General features: G+C 34.9%; 4 protein-coding genes across 4 annotated transcripts; 3 read left to right on the plus strand and 1 right to left on the minus strand.

Moving 5' to 3' along the window:
* The first annotated feature begins 4,895 nt into the window (after positions 1–4,895).
* Positions 4,896–14,967, plus strand: LOC137572747 (lipase 3). Its single transcript, XM_068284546.1, has 4 exons — positions 4,896–4,941; positions 7,568–8,701; positions 13,046–13,779; positions 13,846–14,967. The coding sequence occupies exons 2-4, from the start codon at positions 8,495–8,497 to the stop codon at positions 14,249–14,251; spliced, it is 1,347 nt and encodes a 448-aa protein (XP_068140647.1). The 5' UTR covers positions 4,896–4,941; positions 7,568–8,494; the 3' UTR covers positions 14,252–14,967.
* Positions 14,968–15,308: 341 nt separating this feature from the next.
* zf30C (zinc finger protein 30C) lies at positions 15,309–18,788 on the plus strand. Its single transcript, XM_068284907.1, has 5 exons — positions 15,309–15,613; positions 16,022–16,407; positions 16,471–16,627; positions 16,688–16,810; positions 16,882–18,788. The coding sequence occupies exons 1-5, from the start codon at positions 15,610–15,612 to the stop codon at positions 18,693–18,695; spliced, it is 2,484 nt and encodes an 827-aa protein (XP_068141008.1). The 5' UTR covers positions 15,309–15,609; the 3' UTR covers positions 18,696–18,788.
* Taf11 (TATA-box binding protein associated factor 11) lies at positions 18,716–19,646 on the minus strand. The gene is made up of 2 exons (XM_068284912.1): positions 19,258–19,646; positions 18,716–19,191 (listed from the first exon to the last, which is right to left on the minus strand). Exons 1-2 carry the CDS (start codon positions 19,527–19,529, stop codon positions 18,870–18,872), a joined length of 594 nt encoding a protein of 197 aa, XP_068141013.1. The 5' UTR covers positions 19,530–19,646; the 3' UTR covers positions 18,716–18,869.
* A 219-nt stretch (positions 19,647–19,865) lies between these two features.
* On the plus strand, positions 19,866–21,695 carry und (methionyl aminopeptidase und). Its single transcript, XM_068284909.1, has 3 exons — positions 19,866–20,093; positions 20,163–20,984; positions 21,058–21,695. The coding sequence occupies exons 1-3, from the start codon at positions 19,973–19,975 to the stop codon at positions 21,483–21,485; spliced, it is 1,371 nt and encodes a 456-aa protein (XP_068141010.1). The 5' UTR covers positions 19,866–19,972; the 3' UTR covers positions 21,486–21,695.
* The last annotated feature ends 6 nt before the right edge of the window (positions 21,696–21,701 follow it).

Genomic DNA, 21,701 nt, shown 5'->3' on the forward strand with positions numbered 1-21,701 from the left:
TTCCCCGTAAATGTTCTTTCAAAGCAATAAAAAAAGGCTTAATAAAAGCACAAGCCATTTACTAGTTGTTGTTGCTTGGAAAGTTGTTGTAATAGTTTTTAAATTATATATTTTAATGGTAATTTTTCTTAACTGTTGTTTTTATGATGAGCTAAACTAAACTATTTTAGTTTATTTCCTTCAAAAAATATCTTAGTTAAGGAATCTAGGAAGGAAAAACTTATGATATCACCCACGCAAGAAACCTTTCATTAGAATTTGTTCTTCTTCTTGAGACACAGCATCAAATATATATAAAACTTAATACATACATGTACACCGATATGTGTGTGTGTGTGTGTGCCTGCGTGTGTGTACACATATACAAACAAAGCAGCGTGTGTGGATGTGGTGGCAGGCAACCCACTTGGCTTGTCTACTAATTAAAATGCATGCAATAACCTGAAGCCTTTGTTGCCACATTGTTGTTGTCGAGGTTGCCAGTTATTGTTGATGTGGTTGTTGTTGTTGTAGTCCCTTCTATGCGTAGAAGGACGACTGAGACTCATACGCAACGTTGACAATTTGCACAAAGTGCTTGGAGTGAAAGAGAGAGTGTGGGACAGAGAGAGAGAGAGGGAGACAGTAAGACGATGGATTTTTTTTCTTTCTTCTTCTTCTCTATATTTTAAAGGTAAAGAGCTCAAGCATAGGACAACCTATTGATAGACTTATGTCTACTTACATTTTTAATTGTCCATCAAAGCCATTGACTATTTATGGAACAAAAGGATTTGCGAAAATGTCCTTGCATATGGCTCAGAGCAACTAAGATTGCAGGCAAACTGCATGCAGTCGGGAGGGGGGGACTTAGGATGGGGAACTTTGATGGGGTTGTTATGGATATGAGACAGGGTGTTGGCATTGTATGCCATCTGCATATTTAATGACATTTGGCTATGGCTTACGCGCACTATGTTATTTCAAAAGCCATCGCACTGGAAGTAGCAGCAGCACGAGCGACAGCAACAGTTGCCTCACGTGTTGCAGAAATGTGCAGCAAACAAAACAAACGAAACGAAAAATGAAAAACATACAAATTAATGCAAATTTGCATAATAAATAAACACAATAAACGGTAGCAACTCGCACACTGGACAAAAGCGTTGAGTATATTGTCAAGAGCGGATTATGAATGAATGTGCCATAAATTTAATTTCTTTTCCTTTTTTCTTCAGCCAACTCCAGGTCAATCTTCCGAAGAACTTGATCAAATATTTGAAGATTTCTCAAATATAATTGTTTGCTCTAGACGTTCATCCAGCCTAAGAGCATTCTTTCTGCATAGTACATCCAAGGGAGTCAAAGTTGCCCAAGCAGAGGCGACAGTAGACCCAACTATTCTATTCGCCACCCAAGGATCTGCAGCAGTCCATTTTGGTTTGTCAAAATGGAAAACCAGCTGCGCCTGTCCCGGGACTAAATGAGCACGTGATCAATGCACTGTGAAACATGGAGAGGAGAATCGCACGGCATTTATTGAGGAGCACTAGAAATGCATCCACAGTGCCTGATTCAACATCTAAAGGAATCGCAATCTTTAATTAAATATATGTACATATATTTTAAAAGTATTAAATGGCATGAAATGAATTTTCTGAATAAAAATACAAATCTTTACGCAGCAAAGAAAGTTATTAAATAAATATTAAGTATACGATCGGTGTCCCATCTAATCCAATGACATTTGATTGTTCATTTTTATAATGTAAACCATAAAGATTTTTAAAGAGAGACAAATATTTAATGTAAATAGGAATTTTTAGAAAAAATAAAAGTTATCCATACGCACTGTGTGCCGGCTAAACTGTAAATGATTGTATTCAATACTGAAAAATAATGAAAATACAATGACATTTCACTTGTTCCTTCGATTATTTCCGTCTTGTCTCTGTGCAAAAGAATATCAAATATGAAACTAAAAGCAATGGACTCAAACTTTATTGAATTTTCAATATTTTCCAAATTGAAGAAAGTGAATCGCCCAAATATTCGAAATCCCGTGGACTGAAAGATAATCAAGTAGTTATTCGAATAGGAAAACAGCAAACACGAAATATACAAACTGATTATAATTGACTTTTCCTTTTAAAATTATCTTAACATCAACCATTAAAGTTAAAGATAAGTACTCGTTTGGTGTCCTAAGAGTCTTTCAGATAAACATGCTTACCCTCATAACTGGGACAATCTGGTCCTGGGTACTCAAGTAGTCGCATGTGTAGGATTTTGCGTGACTAACAACAAATGTGCTCGGCTTTCTAGCTTTTTAACTTTAGTTGTTACTGTTTTTGTTGTTGTTATTTTTGTTTGTTATTGTGTTGCTCACTTTGCAATTCACGCAATAAATATTACATGTGAGTGAGAAAGAAGAAGAGAGAAATGAGTGCCAGTCAGTATAATTTATATAGTCCACTGATAAAGTTCTTTTTTTCAGAAGACTTAATTACACTCGGTTTTTTTTTTCTCAACAAATTGAATTATTAAAGCGCACAACAAACTTTATAGATTTACAAAATATTTGTCTATTCTTAAGTAAGTTTTTTAAAGATAAAACTTTAAACCAAACTGTCAAAACTTCATTCAAACGAGAGTTTGTCCTTGGTAAAGTTTTTCAAATTCAGCCCTGATACAAACAAACAATTCAAAAGTATGGACAACTTGACGCAAACATGAATGGGACAGAACAAAAATTGTAAAGCAAAAAATAGTTGACTTATGTATATGTATTATATTTGATATTATATAATTTTTGTTTCTTAGCCGGTTAAAGATGGAAGTTTCACTCTCATCGATTAAATTGATTTCCCTAAATTTGAGTGCTCTTAAAAATTTCGTCGAGTCTTACCCAACTATTCCACGAGATGATAAACTCAATATTCCAATATCAACTGTGAATTGAACAAATAATCATATATTTTTCTATAGTTTTTATATTATATAGTAGAAATATGACGCCGTTCGTCTTAGAATTCAAGCAATCAAGTATAGGAATCATGACCAATACAGAGGAAAGTAAATTGGAAGATTTAGGTTTCCAATCTCAAACAACAACGCATAATTGTCGCTGGACTATAGAATTCTATCTAAAGATCGTAAATTCTTTCCTGAGACTTCTTGCAAGAAAAACTGAAAGAGAACTTCACCAACTGACAATCTAAGTCCCTGATGTTGACAAAATTGTAGTCTATCAAAGTAAATAAAGTAAATATATTCTTGATGAATACCGAAGTTGGTATGTATACTTGCTTGGTAGAGATGCCTTGAAAAAACTCGATTATCTTCTGTATTTCTATTTTCCAAATTTGTTGAAATCAGATAAAAAATATGCGAGTTGTGCATATAAACGTTTTTTTATAGCTCCGGAGATGCCCATTGGCTGGTGGCGGCGCTAAGGTGCTTATATGTATACAGTGGTGCACACAAATTTAATCCCTTTTTTTGACTCTACTTCTGATTTTTTCGGCTTCTAAATAACTAAATGGAATAATTTTTTCTGTATTTTTTCGGGTATTATATTCAGAGGATGAACCGTAAAAAATGTTCTTCATAGTTACATTCTTTTTTCTCACATTTAAACAAAGAAAATTCCGTTTTTTGGGGGCATATATTTAAGATTTTTTTCCAAAATCTTAAATATTACAGATAGAAGTATAAAATCTTTGAAGAAAATATAGATCTAGAAAAACGAAGATAAACTGCATACCCAATGGAGCCAATTGAAAATGTTGAGTTTTGTATAGAAATCTTTAGTCCCTTTGGCGAGTCCATTTTCCGACACTGATTCATATTTAAGTGCTTTTTTCATAGAACTACAAAAGGAAATTAATTTAATTTCCCGTCGAATGACATATTTTTCATTAAAATGGGCTAAACATTAGATAGTTACTTGAGTGAGCGAGATACTGAGTTATGCTTGTAAAACTACATATTTCTTTTACTGGGACATGGTATACCTAAGTCGGCGAGACGACTTACTTCATTTTAGTTAATAATTATACCCGAGAAAGCTTACAGATAAACGACGACTTCTATGCTGCTCAAAACTGTGCAGTCTAATATATGGCCAGTCAAAGTTCAGCCAAGGCAACGGTGCGTATGGATTCAAAGATAATTCCAGTAGTTTCCCTAAAAAAATTGATTTGACTGTTGATCGGTTCCAAGCACCGCAAAGAAGTAAACAAACAATTTTCGCAAATGGCGATCCATTACACGCATTATTCATTACCTTAACGTAACCGTTCAAAACAATTACTGCCCACATGGATTATTAAATGCTAACCTTGAAAAACGGAGACGTTGTTTATTGTTTATTTTGTTTGCAAAATGATATAATTACAATACCAAGTCCAATTTTGGCCGGAGCGCCAAAAGTGGTCGAAACACGTTAGACGAGGTACATTTTTTGTGTCTTTTTTTGCAAAGAAAGCACGAAAACCGGTTAAATTGAACTTGACCCAGCTGGAACATATATGTATGCATAAAGTTACCCTGACTTTTAACCCATATATCATTTGGCAAATCAAATATCAAAACAATAAAAAAAAAAAAAATAAGAAAATGTTTTCATGAGGCGTATTAAGTAATTGTTTGTAAACAAAATTCTTAGATAGAACAACAACAAGAACAGCTGATATTTACACGTACAAATCGCTTGCTTCCGCGAGAGCAAGTGAGAGAAAGAGAGTGAAAGAGAGAGCTTTATATACTATAATACATATATAGTTTTATTTTGCTATGATCGGATCGACGCAGATCGCCGGGGCCAAAAGCTTTTACGTGCCAAAATAAGCTTTTTCCAATTCAACCAATGCGGCACGTCTAAGCTAGTTTTAGTTTTAGTTTGACAATTTACGCCTAGACAAGCGAATCATTCCAAAAAAAAAACTGAAAAAAAAACCGGTGTGTCTTCAAATTTTATTTCATTTCACATTCAATTTATTTTGGAAAAAAAAAAAACAAACCAAACAAAACTGTGAAAAACTCGCCACGACATGACTGACTTTCGTTTCACGCTGACGAAAATTTCATTCAACTTGTTTGACACAATGCAATAATCAAAGTGTCGGGGGTAGTCTCGAATGTGCCACAGTCTCTATACCCTGCAATTTTGAGTGGTCATCTGCCTTTAAATAAATCATCTTGAAGTGCAAATAAAATAGTGTTTTTTGTGATTCAATTTCTTCAAATGATTCAGTGATCTGTAAAAAATACAAGTGACTGTAAAACACTTTACTGTGTGTTTGCCCTTAAGATTTTCAAATACAAACAATACTCTGAAGTTCGTTTAAGCCATAGTTAAAACTTCTCAAATCAAGGAAATAAAACACAAACTAATCTTAACTTATGGTCCTACTAAGAAAGTCACAACTAAAAGACATGGGCCAATCAGTCTATATCTGTATACTTATCCAAATCCAATTAAAAAAGCAAACTTTCTAAAGTATTACTTTTCCCAAATACTTTTCATTTAAGTTACGGTATTTATCAAAAAAATGTGAAAATGTTAAGACCTTACCCAATATAAGAGCAGCGGAAAAACTACCACCAATTGAACATTTTCATTCATTCAGCTCTAAAAAGTTTTATTTTAGTTGCCATAATCAATTGAGCTGTGAAACATTTGTTATTTATTTCTTTTTTTTTCATTTAGCTTTTAACGAGCTCAGCTTAAAATAAATTGAATCAGCATTTTTGTTTAATGTAAACACCTTTAGGTAATCAATTAAAATATTTACACAAATACGTCAGAGGAATTTATAGTTTATTGAACCCCATAGATTGAATGATCAGATAAAGGCTTAGTAGAAACTGACACAGTTAGTTGGTTGGTCGAACTTTAATTATGATGACATGATCTTTGATAATTGATATATCGCACATGACAATTTGGTTGACAATTAAAATTGGAATAAGTTGATCACGTTTTTGGACTTGACTAAAATTATTGTGGAATGTAATGTGAGCAGCGGAAGTAGGAAATAATTAATTGTATATTTCACTTAGCAACATGTTAGTTTTAAGATGTTAATGATTACATCATTAAACGATTGAAAAGATATTTCACACACACATATGTATGTACTTGTATGGGTATCTTTTATTCTCGGCGTTTATTCGCGAAGATTCTTAGCAATTCTCAGAAATGATGCAGTTTAGGTCATCTTTGCATATTTAGCTCAATGGCTTTCGAGTTAAAATTTGGCATATGTATAACTCAAACAAATTGTTTAGAAAGTGAAAAAATGACCAAACCTAAGCATATAGAAGAGTATGGTTATCATTTTAGTCTGGAACATTTGTATAGAGGTTCCACTAAAGGCGTGAAAAATACTTTTAGACTGATTCTACTATAGTCTAACATATACATATTAGAAGCGCCAAATTAGTTATGGTCTACAAAAGACGAATACTTTTCTAACTAATATATTAAAATTCAGAATTCTGCGCACTCTGACCCTTAAAATCCATATTTTGTATTAACTTTAGTCCATTAACATTAAAACTGAGTTTTTATTCATGAAATAATTTGAATTTATAACAAAGTAATAAACATATTTTTAAACTTTATTTATTTTTTATATATTTTCCTTAGATTACAAAAAATTAAATGAATAAAAAATTGTTTAAGATTTTAAAAACTAATTGAAAATCTTCTTAGAAAAGACTTCAATCATTGATACAATATTTCACAATATAAATACTTAAATTTTATGTTAATTACATGTAAATAGTCTCACCTCGAATGGAAGAATGAAATTAAAGATTATTTTAATTTTGTTGCCTTTTAAAAAATTCTCCAAACCATATTTTGTGGAAAACTTTAAGGCTTTGTTATATTTAACAAGTTCAATGTGATCACAAAAACTAATTAAATTTTTATAATTACTTTTTTTTTAATTGATACTCTTAGTCATCCAATTAAACATTTGAAATTAGATATATTTTGAGAAATTAATGAACTGTGAACTGTTATTAAGAAGATTTCAGTTTATAGATATGGAAGTGTAGTACATATAATAATTTAAAATCCAAAAAAAAAAAGAAAAAAAATGAAATAATACATCAAATCTTTAATCTTCTCGGAGGAAAAACGAATATAATGAGATTTAATTACTATTGTATTATAATTGCTGAGAAAACTTCTTATACTTACTATGGAAACGACTAGGTGATACCCTTTACATTAAACCAAATTAAACATTTTTAACGAATGATTAGAAAGAAGAAATTGTTAATGCCTTATCATGTTTTCTTCTAATGTACAAGTAGTTAGAGATAAGTAAAACTATTTTAACACCCCTTTCCACATATCAGAACCAAAGATCGTTTGATTAGTGTTAGCTTATAATAGATGGCAATTAAATGTTTAATTTATTGTACAACATATTCTTGATATTCATTTGGCACTTGAATTGATTTACTCACACGACGCTATATACATAAGATACTCTAAAATTCCCATTGCTTGATATATGACACTAAATACAAAACCTTTAACATTTCTCAAAACTCATTTTACTTACAGTTGAATACCCTCTTCTCTCCTCATTCACTCACACATTCAAACTGGACAAGTCCAAAAAGTTCACATTGACGTCACTTTTTTGTCCGAGTTCAGCCGGTAAAACGAATTCTAATCAGCAGACATACAAATTATACATACTATACCTACCTATATATAAGTACAAGTACAAGTATAGATTTCCGACTAACATAGAGACCTTTGTGCCCTTGAAGAAGAAAGGAAAAGGCACGCGCCATCATTTAATAGAATGAAGGAAAATCCTTAAGTTTGATCTATGAATGATTTGAAATCGGGCAAGAGCCAAGGAGAATTCTTACGCATAATTAATAATAAACAATATATTTATGCGTACAATTTGCGTATAGTATAAACACTTGAAGTGCAATGCATGAATGATTAAATGTCAGAGACACGCCTATATGTATGCTACACACGAATATATATACATACATATATCAATATATAAAAGAGACCCCACCAATAATCATGACTTATCAGTGAACGCAAAAACAATAAAAACCAATGTATAAAACAATTGTGAAAACAAAAGTGTAAGTGAAATCAAAGCAAGAGCGCGTGTTATAACTATTTTCAACACAAATACACACTCACACACACACACACACGCACACCACCAAAGTAAAGTAATAATAAAAACCAGCAAAAATTATTAATACAACAAAGTAAAAATAATTCGCAGTTTAGTATCAATTCGTAAGGCTAACTGAACAGGCCGTGGTCGTAGAGTGGTGTTTGCTTCTGGTGTAAATTAAAATTGATTGCAATTGGCCAAACGTTGTGTAAAGTGGGTCAGTTGGTTGTAATTTTTGGAGGTCCCACCACACTCCACTTCACTTCAACACTGCTGCAAAGTTTGTTCCGCTCCTCAGCTCTAAGCCAAAAAAAAAACAAAATTATTATTACAAAATGTTGCACAAACTGTTAATGCAATGGCCAAAATCACAAGCCAACTACAACACCAGCAATACCGGCAACACGAACAGTAGCAGCAGCAGCAGCAGCAGCAGCAACAACAACAACATTAACAATAACTGCAAATCAGTTTTGTTACTACTTTTGCTCTTACTACTCCTCAGCTGGCAAATCAAGTCCGCGGATGGCCATAAAGTGACGGTAAGAGCAAGTTTCTTAAAGTTGTTGCAAGTTGTTTAACCAGCCAATGTAGTTAAAATATTTAACAAATCTACGCAATATTTTCGTGCTTATTTTTTGTGTTACTCTTTGGAATGAAATTAAGCAATTTTGTTGTTTGTTTGGCAAATATTTCGTTTAAAAAGTTCGGATGATAAAAAAGTCTTTGACAAAATGAGTTTATTCAGTTTTTTAAGTTGGACACATTAGAATCAAATTGACATGAAAGGGATCAGAGATTCATGAAATTATTTATACCAAAACTAGATAAGAATTTCACTTTCAAATTTCTAATTAAAAGGGATTATTACTTTATCTCCATGTTAATATTTACTCTCTTTAACACCTTAATGATCGATATCAAGACTCATCTGACCTCAGCTACATTAGTTATATCTATAACTTATTAGCTCTTTAGATTGATTGATGGATAGAATAATATTCAAGAACAAGCCAAATATAACTTTACTTATTATACTCTTGTCACAATTCCAGCTGAAATACCAAAATAAACAAATTTGATAATGCATTTCAATAGAAGCAATAAGATCTTAGATCATGAGCAATCTAAGATCTAAGATAGATCATGAGGTTTTTGAATGCATTAATTTTAAAAAATGTTTTTCAACCAAAAAATATTTTGCGGTTTTCTACAACCAATCGTATCCAACTCTCCAGATTTGAAATTTTGGACCCTATCTAAATAAAAATAGTTGAAAAATAAGAATGTATATTCTAATAAGTGGTTCCAATCGTATGATTGCAATAATTTTTTCTATTTATCTAGAAGTTGAAGTTAAACATGACAATTTCACTTAAAACTAGCGTTGTCTAACAAATAACATTGTCAAATAGATTCTGCAATCAATTTTCAAAAATTTAAATATACTTACAAAATAAAATTAAAACTGTCTTATGAATTGAAAGTCCAAACATTCACCAAAGCAAAGATCATAAAGAGGAAAGAAAGACCGTCCCTTTACAGGGAATAATGAGAACAAACAAAAGACTAAAAAGGAGTTTAAGTACTAAACTATTATAGTACTATGTATAATAGATAATTTTTAATTCTTAACAGTTTAACAAAGTTTGTTCACTTAAGGCATTCGAATTACCATGCATAGAATATTCCCACAGTGACAATGACACTTAAGATTAAGTATTCAAAATTCTTATCGCCCATTGATGAACATGTGTCAGACTGCAGTAGTCTGCAATTTAATGAAATTACTTTTTGTACTTTGTTTGATAAGATATTAACTACTTACTCAGCAATTGCTGCAACAAAACAACAAAAGAAACAAAATAAAAACCGGAAAATATCATCGATTCTCGAACGAATTTGTCATATTTTTTATGGTATAGTTCAAAGATTATTTGGCCAACAAAGAACTGAATGAATTGTTTGTGGGAAAGCAAAGTAGCCAGGTAAAATCGGCGACTTGGCAACGGATAAGATAGGAACTAAAGACTTCAGATCTTAAGTAGTCATTTAGTTTTAAGATTTGCAATTTAGATCTACATATAATCAAATAAAGTGAGTGAACAGACAGAACTTGAGATTAGAAAGGGATATTTAAAACAAACGAAGTTAATACAAAAAACGAGATGAAAAAGTTTCTAGAACGAATTGATTAATTTTGAAGACCTCCACACCCACAGATAAGAAAGTTTCTAATTAATAATGCCAGATTAATTCAAGTGTAATCTAACCATAACTACGTAGTTTATTATATAACAGAATCAGTTCCAGGCCAATTTAGATCATTATGAATACTAATTAGTGATATTATTAATACAAATTGTTCAGCCTTATGAAAGATAGACACACCCATTTACAATCAGATGATATCACACACAATCAACACACACCTGATCGATGTCATGCATATAAAACTAACAAAAAATTCATTTTTTATCAATTTTGGCATATGACATGCGGTTAAACCATTTCTAAGCAATACATAATTGATAAACAGGGGAAAAAACTTGCGCGTCATACACTACAGATTACCTCCTATGTATGTATATAGAAAGAGGTGTATATATACATACATATATAAACATAAATTGCTTCCGTTCGTGCGCATGATTAGCAAAGCAAAACAAAAAAAAAAAAAAAGTTCTTATATTTATGCGTATATGTATGTATATGTTATATGGGGGCCACGTATATGTAGTATATGGCAATAGCGATCACCCCATCTGATGCCGATCATCAAAAGCCACGACAACTAACTATCAGCATTGTTGTCCCGCTTTCCCCTTACATTTGATAAGAAGTTTAAATACATAACACAAAGTGTTGACCATTAGCCCTCTCCTTTCCAATGCTAATCGCTGAAAGAAAAGTTTGCCAAAAAAAATACAAGTCATAGTCATGGTTGAAATGTACCTAACTAGAAGTCTACTATGTATACATGGAAGTAAATCATACTCTAAATACACAAAATTTGTCTCTCTGATGTGTTTCCTTTATTACCAAAACTTTTATCTACATATATCTCTTCTATTGAATTTCCCTAAATAAGTTTATATATTCTACTATTTCTGTCCTCAGCAAAGTCATTGAAAGCTAATATTAAAAAAAATATTATGATAGTCAATCTTATTTGATAATCGCATACGTTTTTGGTAAGAACTTGAATTATTATACATGTGTATACTTCATAAGATATGATCTAATTGGCTGAACAGTTAAATATACTCTTTAATCGCAGGGTATAGAAAAAAATAATACCAAAACACAAGATTATATTACAAGAATCGCAGGGTATAGAAAAAAATAATACCAAAACACAAGATTATAACTCTTCGCCCACGACATGCGCCGATTCTAAAGTTTAATCGTCTTCGTTGGCTGTTCTCGGCTATGACGCGCCCTATGTGATTGGACTTTGGCCCAAAGCGTCGTCGTTGGCAATCGTTAATGCTTTGTTCTTTTCTTTTTTGTCATTATCGCTGCGATAGAAAATGTCAATTCGGACAAAAGCTTATTTCTCAAGATATCAATGCAAATGAAATTTTGATAGATTTGCTAAAAACATAAAGATAGGAAACAAGAAAAAGTTAACATATTTTATGGTTTTATCCTTATAAATTTTAATTCGCTCCGTAGGTTTTTAAGTAACGATCGTACTTTTCTTCCAATTTCGAAATCGAAACATTTATATACCCACTCTTTAAACATATTAATCAGATAAAATTTAAACCTTAATATTTCAATTCCACACACTATTAAAACAGGAGAAGGGGGAGCTATTTGGAGCACATTTTTTTGTCGTTTATATATCCTGAGTTAGAGATCAAATTAGATATAGCATTAGTTATACTAAAAGATAAGAAGTATTACGCATCAATGTCTTATTTAAGTGATTTAGCATTAGAAAGTTTAAAAAGAAAATTGCTAAACTTAAGCAACTTTTGTTTTAACTTGCTTTCTTTTTTTCTTTCCCAATTCCTGGTTAGACACTTTTAATTTTCGTTTTCTTTTCTTTTGAATACATTATAATTAAATTAAATTTAATTAAATTTTATTTAAACTAAACTGAGTGTAAATGTTGCTAATTGATATAAAAAAAATTATTGATAATTTATTTCACTCTGATCTTTTTTTTTTACTGTTCACGATATTGTCGTCCGAAAGTGAAATTTTCAGACTTTTAATGATTTAATTAACTAGAAGTTTATTCACTGAGTTTTATTCTAAACTACTTAATTTGTTTTGTCACATATTAGACCTTAAAAAGTAGACCACTTGACCCATAACACGGTTTAACATTTATTAACAAACCTTACACATAATTGAAAAATGCTTTTTGGAACCCATCAGAATTACTTTCAAAAACAAATTCAGATTTAAAAGTTTTTCATATAAGTTTTTTAGAATATTGCTACGATTATATCATATAGAAATTTAGACTGTAGTAAAAATTACACAGGCCGACATGATTTTTGCTGACGTTAAGTTGAGATGTGTTCCTAACTAATTCGGGTACGCTGATTCTGACTGCATACTTGGTTTTTGCCCATCACGTCCAGATTTTGTGAAATCTGGAGATCTGGGGTTGGAAAATAGGCACCCAAAAGTATACTATAGAAAGTTTAAACAAAAATTTTCTACTTTTTTTAACAGATTTTAAAATATTCTGTATAAGAAAATTAGTTCTTGTTTGCACATAAAACTAGATAATTAGATAATTATCTAAGGATCCATAAGCATTTGTTAAAACATTAAATTTATTCATTATTATTATTAATATTTACTTGCATACATTATGAGTTATAAAAATGTTGAAACAATCTTTTTTCTCATACCTTTTCCAGGCATCTCTCATAACGAATCACAATTATCCAGTTGAGGAGCATACGGTCCATACACCGGACGATTATATACTTACCATCTATCGGATTCCCACATCACCGAAACGTCAACAACTGAATGAAACTTTTGGACAGAAAAAACCAGTTGTTTTCCTACAACATGGCATTTTGTGTGCCTCCGATGATTGGATTATCAATGGACCTGAAACCTCGTTGGCCTACATGTTTGCCGATGCCGGCTATGATGTTTGGTTAGGCAATGCTCGCGGTAATACGTATTCGCGCCAACACAAGAGTTTACATCCAGATACCTCAGATTTTTGGAAATTCAGTTGGCATGAGATTGGTGTCTATGATTTGGCAGCCATGCTGGACTACAGCCTGTCGGAGAGTAATCAAACGTCTTTGCATTTCGTGGCCCATTCACAGGGAACAACAACTTTCTTTGTGCTAATGTCCTCGCTGCCATGGTACAATGAAAAAGTTCGATCGGTGCATTTATTGGCCCCCATTGCCTTTATGAGATATCATTCATTCATTTTATCGAAGTTGGGTGGAATTTTCTTGGGATCACCATCCTTTCTCAGTTGGGTGCTAGGCAGCATGGAACTCTTGCCAATCACGAAGGTTCAGAAACTGATGTGTGAGCATGTCTGCTCGGAAGGATCGATGTTTAAATTCCTGTGTAAGGGTCTGCTCGATTTCATCGGTGGTTGGGGTACAAGACACTTGAATCATGTAAGAATAGAGATTTTCATTAAACCTATAATCAAACTGATACCAAACATTCATTGCGATTTCAGACTCTTTTTAACTGATGTGTGTGAAACACATCCGGCAGGAGCCTCAACTAGTCAAATTATTCACTACCTTCAGTTATATACATCCGGAGATTTTCGGCAGTATGATCATGGCAAGGAGCAGAATGAGATCATCTATCAACAGTCCACACCACCTTCATATAATGTACAAAATATTCACAGTTGTGTTCATATGTACTACAGCGATAATGATTATATGTCGGCAGTGGAAGATGTTGAATATCTGGCCTCACAATTACCTTGTGCCGATCTATATCGTATACCCTTCGATGATTGGAATCATTATGACTTTTTATGGTCAAATAATGTTAAAGAGGTTATTAATAATAGGATAATAGACCAAATCCATAGATATGACTTAGAGCACGCAACGGGATTGAGTTTCTAATTAATTACTGTAGGAGAGAGAGTGCGCCAACAATGTGAACAATTTTAGCCAAATTATATAGAAAGTACTTTTAATTATAATTGTTGTTTATGTAAATACTTAAGTGTAAATAATCTGTAGTTAGCAATTGTTTTTTTTTTTTGGAAAATGAACCTATGCGTGATATTAATGTTTACTTGGTAGTTAATAGATTTTAAGATTGCCTAAGGTTTGTGAAATGCTTTTACGAATTTCTATTTACATAAATATTTTGTATGCTTTGCAAATATAATCAAGTCAATATATTTTTTTAAAAAAGACCGCTGCTCCAATTAGAAATGACGGAAAAAAGTCGAAAAAGCGAACTAAGGGCTCTAGATATTCCATTACGGTGGGATGACGGAGACCCAGTATCATTTACTAACAGACATAACTTTCTAAACCCTAATGTGGTGTCTAATAGTAAATGTCCTGCGAAAAATATTTAACGTCTATTATCTACCAAGCCAAGTCCGTGTCAGGCATTTCCTCGACTGGTGCCCACATCGGCTGGCAAATCCCCACCATTGAGATGAAGCGAACGACGTGGCTCGACTGCCACCGATTGCGAAGTGCTGCTGGCAATTGCCATCACCTGAAACTGAAGCCCCACCCGATTGGGCTGGTGGTGGTGGCACAATTGGATATTGAAATTCCTCATGGATGGCCAATGGGGACTACTTGGCCATCAGGAGTGATGGCGGTATTAGGAATTGCGGGCACAGAAATCACTGATGCCGTCGTGTCCTGGACAGGAGCATATGTGGGCACCTGTCGCTGATGGCGTTCTCGGTCTTGAGCTTCCTGCGCGGCGGCAAGTGGTTGCAATTGCAATTCCCCATCTTCTTGCAGTTTCCAGAAGAAAGTCAACTTTAAATGAAATTAAAAAAAAGTGCACAAATTCAAATTCGATAGGTTTTGCTCCGAAATGCCGATTAACCGATAAATTTTGCTCCGATAATGTCATTTAACCGATAAATTGCAGTGAGAGAAAAAATCGCCATGTTTGTTCTGCCTATCGACCAGGGCGTCGTTTCTACCCCCGCAATAGAGTGAAAAAAATTGCGTCTGCTGTCTCGGCATAATTTTTTATAATTTTTTAAAGTGTATATGCAATTTATTAAATTTTTTCACAGTGCCGCCATACAACAACAAACCCATTATATTTGTGTCAAGTGTACGCGCATTTAAAATGCATCAAAGACAACAAAAACAAAAGCACACCGACTGCAATAATTTTGTGACTGCAAAGCCAATGACATTTGCAATTGTTTGTGTTTGATTCTCGTCAGAGGATAAGAAAAAAAAAAAAAAAAAAAAACGAATTTAAATTAAGCAAAATGGGTAGGTCGAGAAGGAAAATCTATAAATTTACAAATGATAAGCAGATTTTGTACCCCTTTTGGGTCTTGCGATTTCCTCGTCGCCCTCCCTCAATGAAATATCGCTTGATATTAAACAGGGCTGAAGACATGGCATTTTAGCTGGATAATTTAGAGTATTTCAAGAAGGGGACAAATTCCTTCAATTTCAAATGGAAAATATATCAAATTCTTGAACAAGATATTATTGCAACAATTTAATTTGTTAGTTATATGAAGTTTTAAAAATTGTTCTATATAATTGTATGAATGTTATTAACGAAAAAAAGCTAGATTCAATAAAACCTGGCTAAAAATATAGCCAGTCAGCCCTGGTAACAAAAACACTTGACCAATTGGCATTTGTTTACTTTTTACGTTCTACCACCAGCTTCAGATGCAAAATCTACGACAATGTCCAACAATGTCGCAAAAATGTTGGTAGAGATCACCACAGATGGCATACCCAAGCTCCATTGTCCTGTGTGTAACAAAGCACTCGTGTCCCTGGCCGGCTATGTAAAGCATGTAAAGAAACACGAACCACCAGGAGGATTCCAATGTCGGTACTGTGAGGTCTGCTACTGCCATGAGGATCTGCTGCAGGATCATGTGAAGGCGGAACATCACGATGTCGCCGCTAGCCAGGATGGAGAACGTAAAACTTATGTGTGCAATAAATGTGGGGCAGAGTACAAGTATTTAGAGTCCTATAAAAGACACTGCAATAAGTGTGGCCCCAACAAGCGTACAACTAAGAGCAATGAGAAAACTGAGGTATTGGAATGTCTTTTTATTTTATTTATTTTTAATCACAATCAAAATCTGTGTCATTTTTAGGAGGACAGTCCAAGTGCAGGAAGCAGCAACTCAGTAAGACAAGTTGAATGTAAATTCTGTTCAACACGTTTCTCTTGCTCGTCGAATCTGATAAAGCATCAACGCAGTCGTCCAGACACTTGTGGACAGGAGATTTATCAAGCAAACCGGAAAAGTTGTAAGTGATGGTTTGTTTAGTTACTAAAAACCAAATATGCATAACTGTTATTTCTTAAAGCTATTGATATGGAGAACACAGATGGTTCAAACTGTAAGAAGAAAAAACCCGCGAAACAACGACGTGGTAGAAAAATAGAACCTTCCACATCAGATCAAGAATTCATAAGCGAATCGCCACCAGGTAAGGAAATATTAGTTTTTCATCAAAAATGATCTTGAGGGATTAACCTTTGAACTGTATTATTTTTAAAGATACCGATAGCGACGACGATATTCCCTTGGCAAGTCGTCGGAAACCTCATATTCAAACGGCGATTCAGGCGCAGGCGCTTAAACAAGAAGATGGACTCTCCGATTCAACTGAGGAATGCCCAGACTTTGATCCAGCCAATAGTGATAATGAGCAGGATGTAATACAATTCCTTCCCTTGCCTGCGCCCGCCATGGAGGTGAAAGAAGAGGCAGTCGATGAAGATGGGGATTTCGATTATCCCGATGCGAGTTTATTTGTAAAAGCAGAGAGTGCAGCGGATATATTTAGCAATGAAAAGGACAAGTTGTTAGATGTTTTGCTTAGCACCGATGAGGGTGATGGTCTGAAGCCATTTGAGAGTCTAAAGGTGGAACACGCTGGTGGTGGCGGAATCCTTGATGAGATAGCTACAGTTCCATTGACCGAGCATTTGGAAACCGAATTAATTGAAGAAGATGTTCTCGATGTACGGGTGGATAAAACGAAACGAGCTGGCCGAGCGCCGAAAAATAATCAAAATGAAAAACCAAAACGAAAATATCGCAAGAGAAACACTGCAAAGTCACCAAGTTCTGATGAAGACGATGAGATGAATTCCTCTCCAACACCTACTAAACGGGTGTCGAAAATATCGAAAAAAGAACTCAAAGAACGCCTGAAAATGATGAATAAGGTGGAGAAATCATGGAAATGTCCACACTGTGTGAAAATCTATCATATACGTAAACCCTATGAGAAGCATTTGAGAGACGATCATAAACTGAATGAAGATGATATCAAAGATATATTTAAGGATGTGGACACCAATGCCAAACTGGATGAAGAAGTCTTCAAATGCAAAATATGTAGTAAAATCTATTTGGTTGAAAAAAGACTAGAGACGCATATGAAGGTCCATGGGGAAGATGGAAGTTTGACCTTTAAATGCCCATGCTATTGCAATCTTTTCTTTGCCAGCAAAGAATTAGCTACTGAACATGCTCATCAGCAGCACAAGGAACTGCTCTATTGCGAGAAATGCGATAAATATATGACCGGACACGATAGTCTCAAGAATCATGAAAAGAATTTCCACTCCAAAAAGGAGCCAAGAAACTTGCCTAGGAATTTAATATGCGATAAATGTGGGAAGAAATTTAGCGGCCGCACTTCTCTCTCAGATCATGTGCGTTCGGATTGCGGGCGATTGCCTCTATATCAGTGTTCCGAATGCGGCAAACGTTTATCTACTGCTGGTATACTAAAAACCCACATGTTGCTTCACCAAGCAGAGACGCCGTATCAGTGCGATAAATGTGGCAAAACGTTCAAAGTCAAAGCACAATATAAATCGCATCTAAAGACGCGACACACCGACTACAAACCCTATAAATGCCATCTCTGTCCCAAGGAGTATCCCTATCGGGAGAGTCTGCTCACTCACATGACTGTCCATACGGGCATAAAGCGATTCCTTTGCAATAATTGCGGCAAGCGATTTACATGCATCTCCAATCTGCAGGCACATCGGAAAGTTCATGCCGATACTTGTGGTCAGTTGCCCCTCAATGCCAAAGCCACCCAATATATGGGTGTGCAGAGAGGTAAATTGTTGATGGGCGCCAAGCCAGAAGCTGGTATGGAATATGAAGAAACCAAGACTTTGATTGCACAGGAAGTGATTGATCGGGATATGCCAATGGCTCAGGAATTGAATTTTCCCTCGGATGGATCAACACCATTGGCGACAGTTCCCCTAAATTATGCCTCATCGCATCTGGTGCAGCCCATTGTGTTTCAAACAATGCAAGCCAAAGTCAGGCGAGAGGATTAGATTTCCAATTTATACATATATTAGTTTATGGTTTTTTTAATTTTTTAAATATACATATACTTTCTAGAAATAAACTTAACAGATAAATGAAAACCTTTGCACATAGTTTATTTAACGTGAAAACCTGATGACACTTATGCTTAGAGACTAAAAATTCTATTTTCTCATCCTAAATTAATTTAATCTAAAATATGGTTGTTGATATCGTCCTATGGGCATGCGACCTTTTGTACGTAATCGACGCACTGCTTCACGTATGAATTTGGGCTGCAAGGCACCCGACTCACCTTGTGCTTCCATCACATCCAAGGCCTCCTCTACCACTTCCCCGACAAAGACTTTGGCTATGCCAGACATGGCTATGACCACATTCTGGGATACAGAGCAACCGGTAATAGTTTGCATTAAACGCTTAACAGCAGCTTTTGGAAATGCTGAGCGACGGTACATTTCATAGCGATCGAGTTGTTCCTCTGTAAAGTTGGACACCAAGACTCTGGATGGCAAAAGCGGATTAGAGGTGTTAAAGTAAAAATGATCGGTCAATGAAATATTAACTTACTGCATACGTTCGCGTTCCTCTTCCTCTAGCTCTTTTTTTGTTTTTAATTTCTTGCTTGCCGGTTCACCCGAATCGTTTTCTCCATCTGTCGTTTTGTTAGTCTCTCCTTCAGTCTCCTTGTCCTTCTCCTTGGTATCATCTTCATTGTCGTTTGTATCACTCTCGCTAGTTTTTCGGTCTTCAGTGGTTGTGTTAAAGAATTTGAGATCTACATCGTCACTGTCGCTAAGAGAATTGTTTTTCTGTTGCGTGGGAAAGAGAATTTGATCCATTTGATTGTATTTTTCTATGAATTATATTATAAACAAAAGTGTGACCAAACATTTAGGGCTGCACTGCAGGAATTCACTTTGACGTTGTTACCAACACTGGATTTCTTACATTACTGCGACCAAGGAAAATAAATACAATATATGTACATATGTATATCATTTGGGAAAGTATTAGAATATATGGCACTACAACAAATTTAGATTACTAAAAATCGTAACCCCATTGATTCATACTTTACAAATATATTTCTGTGCTTTATATATACATATGTAAGGAAAATCGACTATATATTCTTAGTCACAGTGAAGCGGGCATTGTATAGTTAATCAACACTGTTTTCCGTCTGTGGATACCTCGTGTTTTTGTTCTTTCATATTTTTGCAAGCGGAAAGTTCGCTTTTGATTTCGGTTAAACTTCAATTATATTAAACAATTTGCCACAATGTCCGCAGTCGCAACAGAAACACTTAATGCAGAGCCAACTGTAACCGCTAATGTGGAATCCACTGATGAAGTAAAAAAAGTTAAAAAGCCAAAGCCGAACAACAAGAAATTGCGACAAGGTGAATGACCGAATTAAATGCAACAATTATCAGTGGGTTAACCTTTTCTATTTCACAATATTCCGACAGAGGCGGCAGCCAAAAAAGCATCCGAGGGCGGCACCGATGCCGATGGCCAGACGGAGCCAGCAACAAATGGAGTACCGGCTCAGCAAGCCGGCCAACCCAAGAAGAAGCCAAACAATAAAGGCGGCAAAAAATCTGGACAAACAGATCCACCCACTATACCAATTTCCAAGCTCTTCCCTAATGGAAACTATCCCGAAGGTGAGATAGTGGAACATCCTACACCCAAGGACTTGCCGGATGATCGCACAGCCAAAGATCGTTTCACTTCCGAAGAGAAACGTGCATTGGATCGCATGAATACGGATATTTATCAGGAGTTGCGCCAAGCTGCCGAGGCCCATCGTCAGACACGTCAGTATATGCAGCGTTACATTAAGCCGGGTATGACCATGATTCAGATCTGCGAAGAACTGGAGAACACCGCCCGTCGTCTGATCGGAGAGAATGGCCTGGATGCTGGTTTGGCTTTCCCCACTGGTTGTTCTCTAAATCATTGTGCTGCCCATTATACACCCAATGCTGGAGACACAACCGTTCTTCAGTACGATGATGTGTGCAAAATTGATTTTGGTACTCACATCAAGGGACGGATCATTGACTGTGCCTTCACTTTGACATTTAATAACAAATACGATAAGCTGCTCCAGGCCGTCAAAGAGGCCACAAATACTGGAATCAAGGAGGCTGGTATTGATGTGCGTCTATGCGATATTGGTGCAGCCATTCAAGAAGTTATGGAATCATACGAATTGGAGCTAGATGGCAAAACTTATCCCATTAAGGCCATACGTAATCTGAATGGTCATTCGATAAGCCCGTACCGTAAGCAAAAAACCAAAAGACTTTGAACTAGCAATCAGAGCGAAAATTTGACTTTAATACTCACCTATTCTAGGCATCCATGCTGGCAAAACGGTGCCAATTGTCAAAGGCGGTGAGTCTACACGCATGGAGGAGGATGAATTCTATGCCATTGAAACATTTGGATCCACTGGCCGTGGTCTTGTTCACGATGACATGGACTGTTCGCATTATATGAAGAACTTTGAGGTGCCATTTGTTCCATTGCGTTTGCAATCATCGAAACAACTGTTGGGCACCATCAATAAGCATTTTGGCACTTTGGCCTTTTGCAAACGTTGGCTGGACCGTGCGGGTGCCACTAAATATCAAATGGCTCTCAAGGATCTGTGCGATAAAGGTATTGTCGAGGCCTATCCACCATTGTGCGATATCAAGGGCTGTTATACCGCTCAATATGAGCACACGATTATGTTGCGTCCCACATGCAAGGAAATTGTCTCCCGCGGCGATGATTATTAAGCATTATAGGATGGACATTAAAAAAAAGATAAAGAGTAAGTGAGTGAGAGGCAGAGAGAAACAAACAACAACAAAAATACCCATTTTGGATCACAATTTGTAGCTTGCATTATATAAAAGTTTTTGATATATATATATATAAATAAGTTCATTCGATTGTTGATTTATTATTTTGATGATGCGATTTCAATACACAAACATACCTACATACATATA

Source organism: Drosophila tropicalis, unplaced genomic scaffold (assembly GCF_018151085.1).
Source record: "Drosophila tropicalis isolate 14030-0801.00 unplaced genomic scaffold, ASM1815108v1 contig_393, whole genome shotgun sequence".
Lineage (NCBI taxonomy): Eukaryota > Metazoa > Arthropoda > Insecta > Diptera > Drosophilidae > Drosophila > Drosophila tropicalis.

What these genes read in the sequence shown, in the direction of transcription:
- und (XM_068284909.1), top strand. Translation starts at nt 19,973, where the DNA reads ATGTCCGCAGTCGCAACAGAAACACTTAATGCAGAGCCAACTGTAACC. An exon ending in CAACAAGAAATTGCGACAAG is followed by an intron (nt 20,094 to 20,162) that starts GTGAATGACCGA and finishes ATATTCCGACAG; the next exon opens with AGGCGGCAGCCAAAAAAGCA. An exon ending in TCATTCGATAAGCCCGTACC is followed by an intron (nt 20,985 to 21,057) that starts GTAAGCAAAAAA and finishes CACCTATTCTAG; the next exon opens with GCATCCATGCTGGCAAAACG.
- LOC137572747 (XM_068284546.1), top strand. Translation starts at nt 8,495, where the DNA reads ATGTTGCACAAACTGTTAATGCAATGGCCAAAATCACAAGCCAACTAC. An exon ending in CGGATGGCCATAAAGTGACG is followed by an intron (nt 8,702 to 13,045) that starts GTAAGAGCAAGT and finishes TACCTTTTCCAG; the next exon opens with GCATCTCTCATAACGAATCA. An exon ending in GGTACAAGACACTTGAATCA is followed by an intron (nt 13,780 to 13,845) that starts TGTAAGAATAGA and finishes TTGCGATTTCAG; the next exon opens with ACTCTTTTTAACTGATGTGT.
- zf30C (XM_068284907.1), top strand. An exon ending in AGAGCAATGAGAAAACTGAG is followed by an intron (nt 16,408 to 16,470) that starts GTATTGGAATGT and finishes TGTCATTTTTAG; the next exon opens with GAGGACAGTCCAAGTGCAGG. An exon ending in CATAAGCGAATCGCCACCAG is followed by an intron (nt 16,811 to 16,881) that starts GTAAGGAAATAT and finishes TTATTTTTAAAG; the next exon opens with ATACCGATAGCGACGACGAT.
- Taf11 (XM_068284912.1), bottom strand. Translation starts at nt 19,529, where the DNA reads ATGGATCAAATTCTCTTTCCCACGCAACAGAAAAACAATTCTCTTAGC. An exon ending in GAGGAACGCGAACGTATGCA is followed by an intron (nt 19,192 to 19,257) that starts GTAAGTTAATAT and finishes TTTGCCATCCAG; the next exon opens with AGTCTTGGTGTCCAACTTTA.